Source organism: Cervus canadensis, chromosome 1 (genome assembly GCF_019320065.1).
Source record: "Cervus canadensis isolate Bull #8, Minnesota chromosome 1, ASM1932006v1, whole genome shotgun sequence".
Taxonomy (NCBI): domain Eukaryota; kingdom Metazoa; phylum Chordata; class Mammalia; order Artiodactyla; family Cervidae; genus Cervus; species Cervus canadensis.
The window spans coordinates 61109639-61122291 of NC_057386.1; the positions used below are offsets into that span (position 1 = coordinate 61109639).

Below are 12653 nucleotides of genomic sequence, written 5' to 3' on the forward strand. Positions count from 1 at the left end.
CCATGGGATCACAAAGAGCTGGACATGACTTAGTGACTGAACAGCAACTAGCATGGAATAAGTTAAGACCTTTAATCATTTAAAGCCTACAGAAATAATAGGAATGACAAATATTTGTAACACTCAAAAAGACTATGAAATGTTCTTTCTCTGAAAAGTGAATTTAATGACATGCATTTTATAATATTTTGGCAAATTAATTTTGAGCAATTTCCTCTTTTAAGAAATTAGAAAAAGGTTTTGGTGTCTGGCACATCATAGTTCCAATCTATTTAAGACCAACTATTTACTTCCTGTATTGTTCTCTAGAGGGGTGGCTCTTAGATAAGCTATTTTAATGTAAACCCTAATTGTTGGAGTTTTAAGTGTAATTTTATTGATAACTCTAATTGTAGTTACTGTATTATTGCACATTTAAAACTTATTTTAGAGTCAGTGTCCTTATGTGTCCACCCTTGCATGTATGTACAAATTCTTTCATGCACATTGACACATGTTTCATGTATGCACACACACAAAACACACTAAATGGAATTTCTACATTTGGGGAAGAAAAGTATCATTGAATATGTATAAATATCAGTAAATTGAGGAAAATTTTCAGGAGGATACTCTGGATGGTTCACATTCTGACAGTCCAAGATATTCTTTCAGAAGGTGAAATGGACTAATCACACCAAACTTTACCTGACCATTTGACAGTTCCTGATTTTTCTTCACCAGTCAACCATTAACCCTAGATAATTTACCTCTTGAAATTAATTTTCTTGTATTGACTTCTTTTAAAAGTATTCCTTTTTAAAAAATTCTCCCATAAGTAGGAGAAATAATTCATTTTTTAATTAACCAACATTAATTGGTTGAAAATTAGGGTTAGGGTTAGGGTTTCACAATTTTACAAATTTAATTTGTAATTTAATTTCACAAATTTAATTGTTTTTTCAAAGTAGAAAAATAAACTTTGTTCTTATTTAATACTAAAATAATGAATTATTGCTACATAACCAACCTAAGTGATTTACATGGGTTGTGGGGACCAAAAATTATATTAGAAATAAATGTGAATTGAAGTCTTGAGTTTAACTATATGTATAATAGCCATTAATCACCATCATAAGTATTTTATTTTCTTATTTATCTTCTGAATACTACTAAAAATGATTTAAGGCTCATCTCCCACATCTAATATATACATTAGTACAAATGCACTGCAATTGATTATTTAGAGACTGGCATATAAATTTACCAGGATTACTAGAAATTGGCTATGTTCATTAACGAAAAACTGTTCCACCTCTGACTGTGCTGTACTTTATATTTCACCAGAAATTTTAACAAATTTTCACCCTATTATAATTAACTTGTCATCACCCTGTTTACCACCATTCACATTTTCTACTTTATTCCAGATGCTGCTCCTATGTAGGTCGGCGTGGAAACGGGCCCCAGGCAATCTCTATTGGCAAGAACTGTGATAAGTTTGGAATCGTTGTTCATGAACTGGGTCACGTGATAGGCTTCTGGCATGAGCACACGCGGCCAGACAGAGATAACCATGTGACTATCATACGGGAAAACATCCAGCCAGGTGAGGGGCTGTAGCGGGCGTCGGGTTTGAGGTTGACTAAACATCTTTTAACAGGATTGTGCTGTTTACAGTGTAATTTCTTACAAAAATGTGAACTGGTTCTGTTGATATTGTGGCTCAACATTTTCCTTGATTAAAAAATACCTATTATGTTGTTGATTTGTTCCTGCAAATCAAATGATCTTATGCAATTTTTAGATTTGCTTTTTTTTTTAAGATTTATCTATTTTATATCTCTGATTCTTTCAAAAAAATGATGAACCGTAAATTAATATTGTTAAATTTTCAAAAAGCATTTTTTATCCTTAGTTTTATAATTTATGTTGTTGGGATTTAAAAGGGGTCCAGAGTTTGTCACAACATGTGCTGCTACCATAAAAATCTATATTATACCAGGGATAGTTTCATGAGAAAATTCCAGGGGAGTGAGAAATTTCCAGGATAGCCCACATATTTTCTTGAGGTTTTCTCTTAATCTTGACTACCCTAAAGACAAATTCTTAAGAATGTTTCAAGTGTCAGTAGTTCAGTAGTTAATATGTATTTAAATTTAATTTCCTCTGACAGTTGATGTGTAATGATAACCTCATTTATAGTTTATTATTTGTTTTGCCTTTCATAAATTCATAAAGATAAGTACATTTCAATTGCCCAAAGAAAAATCCTATTGTTTAGAATTGTTTTATAAGATTGTGTGTATTTCAAGCATTGTTGTTTAGTGGCTAAGTCGTTTCTGACAGTTTTTGCAATTCCATGAACTATAGCTCACCAGGCTCCTCTGTCGTTGGGATTTCTCAGGCAAGAATATTGGAGTGAGTTTCATTTCCTTTTCCAGGGGATCTTCCTAACCCAGTGATCAAACCTGCATCTCCCGCATTGCAGGCCATGTGTTATTTCCTTATTTATAGCCACTTTTAAGTTATTAATACAAACATTGAATTCCTAAGAATTTCCTGTAATTAACAGCATTGACCTATTTATTTGCTCATAACATATTTGTACCAATTATTTATTGAGGTACTATTAGATATTAGAGATACTTCATGAAAATTATAGAGCTTAGTGTAGATATGTCTATATATATATAAACATTGTAAACAAGTGAGAAAATGAGCACAGTCATATGTTGAGAATACTATCAGTCCAAGCAAGGTGTGACAAAATGTGCTTTGGTAAGTCGGGAGATGTCACAAAAGAACTGAAATTTAGAAGTAAAGGGTTTCTAAGTGCAGAAAAGAGTGATGGAATATCTAACTGGAAAAAAAAAAGCATCATGATCAAAGCTACAATTATAGATAATTAGATTATTTTCATCTGCTTATAGGGCTGGCTGCATGGTAAGTTACAAGTGGGAGATTAGTTGGTAATTACCAAAGGGGATTAGATCATAAGGATTTTCTATAAGACGCAAGGAAATTTATCCTGGCTTTTATCCTAGAGATTTTATCCTCTAGCTACTGGAGAGTAATCAAAGGATTGAAAGCAGAACAAGTTCAGATTTAAAAGAAATAAAAAGAGATTTCTTTCAGCTTGTAAGCATTATTAACTGAGAATGGGGATATGGGAGTGGGGAGAATGAACCTATTAGAAGCTTAAATAAGTAGTTTATAAGAGGTGACTGAGTCCTCAGTTAGGGTGGTATAGACCAAGAAGATGAGGAAATAACATTTCAAAAATATTTTAAGAGAAGCATTATATGAAGGATGTGAAGGAAGATCTTCAAAGTTTTATTTTTAGGCCACAGGATGAGTGGTGGCACCATCAAATGAAGTAAGCTAAGAAATATGGATAAAACAAAAAGCAACATACTTTTAAGAGGGAAAAGACAAATAATAATTTCATTTAGCATATGTTTGAATTTGAGAAGCCTTTAGATGATTGAAGTAGAGATATTTAGCAGACAAAGGAAAGGTGAATCTAGACTTTAAGATATATATATAGAAAGGAATTTGATACAGGATTTGACTGTTTAGGAAAATGTTGGAGAAAAAAGGAAATAAGATTTCAGGCAGAATATGGGGAATACCACTATTTAAGTTGCAGTTTGTAGAAAATCTCTCAAAAGATTAAGTTTGGTCTAAGGGGTAGGAGAAAAATCAATGAGTGTAATGTTACAGGGAAGAGACCACTTCAAGAATAAAAAAGTATTCTGTAGTATTCTGAAGTAAATAAAATCTATACTCTCAACATGGAAGACTCTTTAACTCCTGAGCAGTTATCAAGGTTCATCTAATACTTTTTTATCACTGGGAGACAAAGAGGAAATAGTATTTCTGATGATTACTCCAACTACCAATTAAATGAGAAAAAGTTTTCTATTAACTACAGTTATTAAGTTTCCTCTATTATGTTGACAAAATAACTTATAAAGGAAGTAACTTCCAAGAATGTTTCTTATTCTTAAAATTAGGACTCTGGTTCAACAAAAATTTACATACCTACAACAAGCAAGAAATGTATAAAAAGCATGTAAATACATAATACTTAACATAGTGCTAAACTAATTATGGCTTTTCTTTTTTGTTGTTGAGTCAATATTCAGGTTAATAGAAAAGAGTAATTTATTTAGTGAGATGTTCTGAGTATTTGGAACTCTATGCACACTTTGACACCCTTTTTTGGATTCAACAATATTCTCAACATATGACTATTCTCACTTTTCTCATTCAGTTGCAATAATTTGTATGTATGAACTGTTGGCCCTTGTATTTGTAGGGTTTTGCATCCATAGATTCAACCAACCTTTGAATCGAAATTTCTTATTCATTGTACTAAACCATTTTATATAAAGGACTTAAACATCCACAAATTTTGGTATCCAAGAGGTTCCTAGAACCAATCTTATGCAGATACTGAAGGCTGATTGTAATTCTAACATGAAAGAATTCATGTTGGAGAATAATCTTCAACAGATCTATGACTTACTCAGAAACTTAAGATCAAGTGTTATTCTAGGGCAATGTCTAATAAGTGTCAACTTTAGCTTTGCATTTACATGCAAAATTAGTGACTATAGGAGCCAGTTTTATACAAAGATTGGATTACTTTTAGATTAGTTTTAAGCCATTGTAGAACAGGCCTTCAAAAATGAGGCTTTTCATTTTTTGAAAATATTGTTTCGCATGAGTTCTGCTGGTGCTCTGTATCTCTGATTTTCTTTTCCCTTCTTTCTTGAAATAAGTCTAATTTTCTTTACAGAGTCCATATAAGGCTGTGTTCTTTTTAACCACTATGTCACATACGTGGTAAATGCTCAATTATATGCTTCAGAAGGTATTACTAAAGTTGTTTCATGTTCCACTTTCAGAAATTTTTATGAAACATTTTGCTTTACTCAAGGAGTATATTCACATATTGTGCTTGGAAGTTGAAATATCCAATAGATTACAGATTAACATTAATAAAATCAGCTCCATAGCTTTATAAACATCACACTTAGAACTGAATATACTAAAATATACTTACCATTTTTTAATGAAGGGTAGAGTTATAACACTTGCTTCTATCAGAGGTTAAAAACAATGTGAAGTATTTCCTGAGAAGAGTAATAATAGCCACAGAGATTTGTTGAACATGTATCTCATTATTTGGTCTGTTAGTTCACTGAAAAGTATTTAATGTGTAAATTCATTGTAAAGGTGAACTAAAATACTTTTGGAGAAGGAAATGGAAATCCACTCCAGTATTCTTGCCTGGAGAACCCCATGGACAGAGGAGCCTGGCAGACCATGGTCCATAGGGTTGATGAGAGTTGGACATGACTGAAGTGACTAAGCACAAAGCACTTTACTCTGGGCTACAGATTCTACAACTTAATGCTGATTGTTTTGTATTAATGCTTAAGTGATTTTGGGGGGCTCCAAAATCACTGCAGACAGTGACTGCAGCCATGAAATTAAAAGATGCTTGCTCTTTGAAAGAAAAGCTGTGACCCACCTCTAGACAGCACATTAAAAAGCAGAGGCATTACTTTGTCAACAATGGTCTGTGGTTTTTCCAGTAGTCATGTATGGATGTGAGAGTTGGACTATAAAGAAAGCTGAGCACTAAATAACTGATGCTTTTGAACTGTGGTGTTGGAGAAGACTCTTGAGAGTCCCTTGGACTGCAAGGAGATCAAACCAGTCAATCCTAAAGGAAATCAGTCCTGAATATTCGTTGGAGAGACTGATGCTGAAGCTGAAACTCCAATATTTCGGCCACCTGATGCAAAGAACTGATGCATTGGAAAGACCCTGATGCTGGGAAAGATTGAAGGTGGGAGGAGAAAGGGATGACAGAGGATGGGATGGTTGAATGGCACCACCAATTCAATGGACATGAGTTTGAGTGAGCTCCAGGAGTTTGTGATGGACAGGGAAGCCTGGTGTGCTGCAGTCCATGGGGTCGCAAAGAGTTGGAGAGGACTGAGCGACTGAACTGAACTGAACTGAGTATGTCAGTCTTCTTATCACTGGTATGAAAGGTATTATGCTCTGTACATCACTCAGTTTCTTTATTAGATTTTGGGAAACACTTTAATGTGATATTTTCAGGTTTACTAATAATATAGCAATTGGAATAAAATTTCAATAGTTGCATAAACATTGTAATAGTTCTGTTTTGAACTTCAACCTTGAATTTGGAATCCTAATACCTCAACTTTACATTTAGATGTTTCAGAATGAGCCATGAAAACAGCCTTCTTTGGCTACTGAAATTGTGAAAAATGAATCAGTGAAACCTAAACTCTGTCTGAGGAAACATTTCTGGAACCACTAATGTAGATCTACACATTTCATACTATGTTTTTTTCAGATTTCAAGAAATAATATTACAATACAGATACAAAGAAGCAGTTGAGAAATCTATTAATGTGACGATGTCCATAAGTTAAAATGGCAGTCATGAAAAGTAAAAAAAGAAAAATTAAATCCCAAAGCATATTCTTCTAAAAAACCTTCTTATTAGAGCCTCCTTTTCATCAAAGAGAATCTTGCTTCAATTTGAATGTAATGTTTGGTTGTTTTATCTTTAGTGACAAATTCACATAGCAAACACTTGAAATGTGTGTCTATACAACATATAATATTTCCCATTGTTTCGTAGAAATCATCTAATACAAATAGGAAGATTTATTTGTCTAGGCCAATAGAATCATAAGAGAGAGGTGGGAAACTCATTTGGTAAAAAGTGTAGTTTTTATAATCACAATATAGCACACAAAAAAAGTCATTAAAAAAAAGAAGTATGAAGAGAAAGTGAAAGAGTATACAAAGAAAAATCCAAAGTATGCTTTTGGTAATCTAACTTTTTGCCAAAATTAACTTATTCAGTTCAGTTCAGTCGCTCAGTCATGTCCGACTCTTTGCGACCCCATGAATCGCAGCACGCCAGGCCTCCCTGTCCATCACCAACTCCCAGAGCTTACCAAACTCATGCCCATCGAGTCGGTGATGCCATCCAACCATCTCATCCTCTGTTGTCCCCTTCTCCTTCTGCCTCAATCTTTCCCAGTATCAGGGTCTTTTCCAATGAGTCAGTTCTTCACATCAGGTGGCCAAAATATTGGAGTTTCAGCTTCAACATCAGTCCTTCCAAAGAACACCCAGGACTGATCTCCTTTAGGATGGACTGGTTGGATCTCCTTGTAGTCTAAGGGACTCTCCAGAGTCTTCTCAAACACCACAGTTCAAAAGCATCAATTCTTCTGCGCTCAGCTTTTTTTAGAGTCCAACTCTCACATCCATACATGGCTACTGGAAAAACCGTAGCCTTGACTAGATGGACCTTTGTTGGCAAAGTAATGTCTCTGCTTTTTAATACGCTGTCTAGGTTGGTCACAGCTTTTCTTCCAAGGAGTAAGCATCTTTTAATTTCATGGCTGCGGTCACCATCTGCAGTGATTTTGAGCCCAGAAAAAATAGTCTCTCACTGTTTCCACTGTTTCCCCATCTATTTGTCATGAAGTGATGGGACCAGATGCCATGATCTTAGTTTTTGGAATGCTGAGTTTTAAGCCAACTTTTTTTTTTTTTTTTTTTTACACTCCTCTTCACTTTCTTTAAGAAGGTTCTTTAGTTCTTCTCTTTCTGCCATAAGGGTGGTGTCATCTGCATATCTGAGGTTATTGATATTTTTTCCTGGCAGTCTTGATTCCAGCTTGTGCTTATCTAGCCTGGCATTTCACATGATGTACTCTGCATATAAGTTATATAAGCAAGGTGACAACTTACACCTAGAGGTACTCCTTTCTCAACTTGGAACCAGTCTGTTGTTCCACATCCAGTTCTAGCTGGTGCTTCTTGACCTGCATACAGATTTCTCAGGAAGCAAGTAAGGTGGTCTGGTATTCCCATCTCTTGAAGAATTTTCCAGAATTTGTTGTGATCCACACAATCAAAGGCTTTGGCATAGTCAAAACGTGGTCCACTAGAGAAGGGAATGGCAAACCACTTCAGTATTCTTGCCTTGAGAACTGCATGAACAGTGTGAAAATTAACTTATTAATGAAATTCACTGATATTCTTTTAGGATGATATTCAAGTGCACATAGTGGCACTGGATGTAATCTTCTGCCTGTACTTGGGTGTTTGTGTGTAAATACCGCATCATGAAGATCAGTGATCAGCTTTCGGTAGAGAGGAGTTAGAGGACTGGGAGGGTTCTTCTGTTCTCTTTTTTGTCTGTTAAGAGGTTTCTGAAACATTTTCTGTGCCTGATTCTTAGGTCAAGAGTACAATTTTCTGAAGATGGAGCCTGGGGAAGTGAACTCGCTCGGAGAAAGCTATGATTTTGACAGCATCATGCATTATGCTAGGAACACCTTCTCAAGGTTGGAGTCTCAGGTTATACCTCTTGACTTTTAATTCCTTTCCTCTGTATGGCTCCTCACAAAATAGGTTTAGCATTAGAACTAGAACCACTTTTAAATATTGCTGCTGTAGAGTACAAAAAATACTTGCTTGGTATTTATAGCCAACACCAGGCATTTGAGATTTTAAAAACACATTTCTTATCAAAAATATATTCCATGTAAAAATTTAAATGGTATGAATTATTTAAATTATTTAATATTACTAATCATACAAAAGTTCAATTGAAATGATTACCAAACCAATCAGCATGTTAAATTGGCAAGCACTATTAGTAGAAATTAAGCATTTCAAGTCAAATACAGAGCTCAGTTGTTGAGTTAGAATGTTATACTTTTGCTGCGACTTGTATTTTTATTGTATATTTTCTACTGCTCAAGTACTAATTATACTTGAAAATAGCTATAGTAAAATAATTCTCAGAAAACATTTTAGAAAGATATTTTGCTTCATATAATTTAGAATTCTGCCATTTACTAACCTTAGAATTATTTTGTTAGTGACTGAATGCTAATTTTAAGAGTGTAATAAATTTGAGTTTTGATCTATTTGACTCTAAAGAAGTTATCATCAAGGCAATAGTTTCCAGGTAAGTAATATGAAACTGTTTAAGTCATCTCTTTTCCACATTTTATACCCATTTTACACTCATATGTCCATTCCACTCATTCTTTTTTTATCATTATGTGCATTTCACAACTCATTAATGTTTATGTTTAAAGGCAATGTTTCAATCTGAAGCACACATTTCCCCTTATTCTGCACTCCTTTTATGTCTTTAAATGGTTGCTTTTCCATAAACCACAAGGTTCATGCAGTTTGTCACCCCCACACCTACCTTGGTGTTGCGTGACAACTAACCTTGACATATTAGTTTTCTTATTGTTTCAAAATTTGGGTATTCACTTTTCCTAGATAAACTTATATTCCCATAGTGAAAGAAACTGTATATATCTGTGAGAAGAATTGATCCAATTCACATTGTGTTTTTTTTTTTTCTGATTTTAAAGAAGATGGTTATTAACTCATACATATATTGAAATAAAAATTGCAAGAGAGGAAATATTTGGCACAGTTCTCAGCCACCACCTTCAAAGTATTTGAAAGCTTTTTTATTATAATAAAGAAATCTCAATATCAATGGCAACCCACTCCAGTATTCTTGCCTGGAGAATCCCATGGACAAAGGAGCCTGGTGGGCTACAGTCCATGGGGTCTCAAAAAGTCAGACACAACTGAGCGACTGAACTGAACTGATGTATATATATGTTGGAAATATTTTATCTCCTTTTCACTCTTTTGACACACACAATATCAAATGTACCATATTTTCTATTTTTAAATGTACAATTTAATAGTATTAAGTACATTCACATTGTTGTGAAACGGATCTCCAGAAACTTTTCATATTGTAAAGCCGAAACCCTATATCCATTCATTAAACTCTCCACTCTCCCCACCCCCACCCCAACCTCTGATAACCACTTTTCTACTTTCTGTTTCTGTGAATTTGGCTAGCTTAGGTACCAAGTAAAATCACACAATATTTATCATTCTGTGACTGTTGTTTTTTCCACCTAGCATAAAATCCTTAAGGTTCATCTATATTGTAGCATGCAGCAAAATTTCCTTTCATTTTAAGGCTGAATAATATTCCACTGGATATATATTGACACTTTGTTTATTCATTCATTTGTTGATGGATATCTGAGTGCTTTCACCTCTTGGCTACTGTAAATAGTGCTACCATGAACATGTGTATGTGAATATCTCTTCAAGAGCCTGTTTTCCTTTCTTTTGGATATATACAAAGAAGTGAGATTGCTGGAATGTATGGTAGTTCTATGATTTTTTTTTTAAAGAGCCTCAATCAGTTTTTTCATAGATGCTGCACTATTTTGCAATCCTATCAACAGTGTATAAGGGTTCCAATCTCTCCATATCCTCACCAACATCTTTTCTAATTTTTCAAGTTTTGATAGTAGCCACCCTAATGGGTATGACATAATGTCTCATTGTGTTTTTGATTTGCATGATTAGTCATGTTGAGAATATTTTTATATGCTTGACCATTTATATATCATCTTTGAAAAATATATATTCAAATCTTCTGCCTATTTTTAAATCAGATTACTTCATTTTTCTGTTGTTAAGTTGTAGGATTTCTTTGTGTATTCTGGTTTCTTATCAGATATATATGTATGTATACATATGTGTATATAGAGATGGTTGGATGGCATCACTGACTCAATGGACATGAGTTGGAGTAAGCTCCAGGAATTGGTGATGGACAGGGAAGCCTGGTGTGCTGCAGTCCATGCGATTGCAAAGAGTCAGATACAACTGAGTGACTGAACTGAACTGATGTATATATATGTTGGAAATATTTTATCTTCTTTTCACTCTTTTGATTATTTGCTTTGCTGTGCACAAGCCTTTTAATTAAAAATGCAATCCCACTTACCTATTTTTTTTTTTATTAGTTGGAGGCTAATTACTTCACAACATTTCAGTGGGTTTTGTCATACATTGATATGAATCAGCCATAGATTTACACGTATTCCCCATCACTTACCTATTTTTGCTTTTCTTTCCTATGCTTTGGGTATCATATCCAAGAAATCATTGCTATATTCACATTGCAACAAAAAGGATAAAATATCTAGGAATAAACCTACCTAAAGAGACAAAAGACCTGTATGCAGAAGACTATAAGACACTAATGAAAGAAATCAAAGATGACACAAACTGGTGGAGAGATATACCATGTTCTTGGATTGAATCAATATTGTGAAAATGATTATACTACCCAAAAGCAATCTACAGATTCAATGCAATTCTTATCAAACTACCTTTAGTATATTACACAGAACTAGAACAAAAAATTTCACAATTTGTATGGAAACACAAAAGACCCCACATAGCCAGATCAATCTTGAAGAAAGAAAAATGGAATCAACCTTCCCAACTTCAGAATATACTACAAAGCTATAGTCACCAAGATAATATGTTACTGGCACAGAAACAGAAATATAGAACAATGGAACAAGATAGAAAGCCCAGAGACAAACCCACACAGCTATAGGCACCTTATCTTTGACAAAGGAGGCAAGAATATACAATGGAGAAAAGATAGTCTCTTCAATACGTGGTGCTGGGAAAACTAGACAACTACATGTAAAAGAATGAAATTAGAACATTTCCTAACAAAAATAAAGTCAAAATGGATTAAAGATCTAAATATAAGACCAAAGTCTATAAAACTCTTAGAGGAAGACATAAGCAGAACACACTTTAACATAAATCATAGCAATATCCACTCTGACCCACCTCCTAGAATAATGGAAGTAAAAACAAAAATAAACAAATGAGACCTAATTAAGATAAATGCTTTTCCACAATGAAGGTACTGTAAATAAGGTGAAAAGACAATCCTCAACTGGAGAAAATAATAGCAAATGAAACAACTGACAAATGATTAGTCTCTAAAATATGCAACCTATTCATGCAGCTCAAAACCAGAAAAACAAACCAATCAAAAAGTAGACATTTCTCCAAAGAAGACATACAGATGGCTAATAAACACATGAAAAGATTATGCTCAACATCCCTCATTATTAGAGAAATGCAAATCAGAACTACAATAAAGTATCATCTCACACTGGTCAGAATAACCATCATCAAAAAACTCTACAAACAATAAATGTTAGAGACGGTGTGGAGAAAAGGGAACTCTCTTGCACTGTTGATGGGAATATAAATTGATGCAGCCACTATGGAGAACTGTATGGAGATTCCTTAAAAAAAACTAGGAATAAGTCCACCATATGACCTAACAATCCCAGTACTGGACATATACTGAGAAAAAAATACTTGAAAAAGACACATGAATCCCAGTGTTCTTCACAGCACTATTTACAATAACTATGATATGGCTGCAACCTAGATATCCATCTACAGATGAATGGATAAAGAAATTGTGGTACAATGGAATATTACTCAGCTATAAAACTAATGCATTTGATGAGATGGAGCTTCATTATAGAGCCTATTATAATAATAGAGCTTATTATACAAAGTGAAGTAAGTTAGAAAGATAAATATCATATACTAAAGCATATATATGTAATCTAGAAACGATGATACTGATGAACCTATTTTCAGCACAGCAAGTGAGATGCAGACATAAAGAACAGATTGTAGACACTGAA

At 34.0% G+C, this 12653-nt stretch overlaps 1 protein-coding gene across 5 annotated transcripts in view; it reads left to right on the forward strand.

Annotated features, from left to right (window-relative positions):
- Nucleotides 1–12653, forward strand: part of TLL1 (tolloid like 1) — a 343253-nt gene that overhangs the window by 165764 nt on the left and 164836 nt on the right. For all 5 annotated transcript variants that reach the window (XM_043483925.1, XM_043483909.1, XM_043483934.1 and 2 more), the window contains 2 exons: nucleotides 1410–1588; nucleotides 8297–8402. In XM_043483925.1, coding sequence (XP_043339860.1) covers nucleotides 1410–1588; nucleotides 8297–8402 — 285 coding nt within the window. The remainder of the gene's footprint in view (nucleotides 1–1409; nucleotides 1589–8296; nucleotides 8403–12653) is intronic.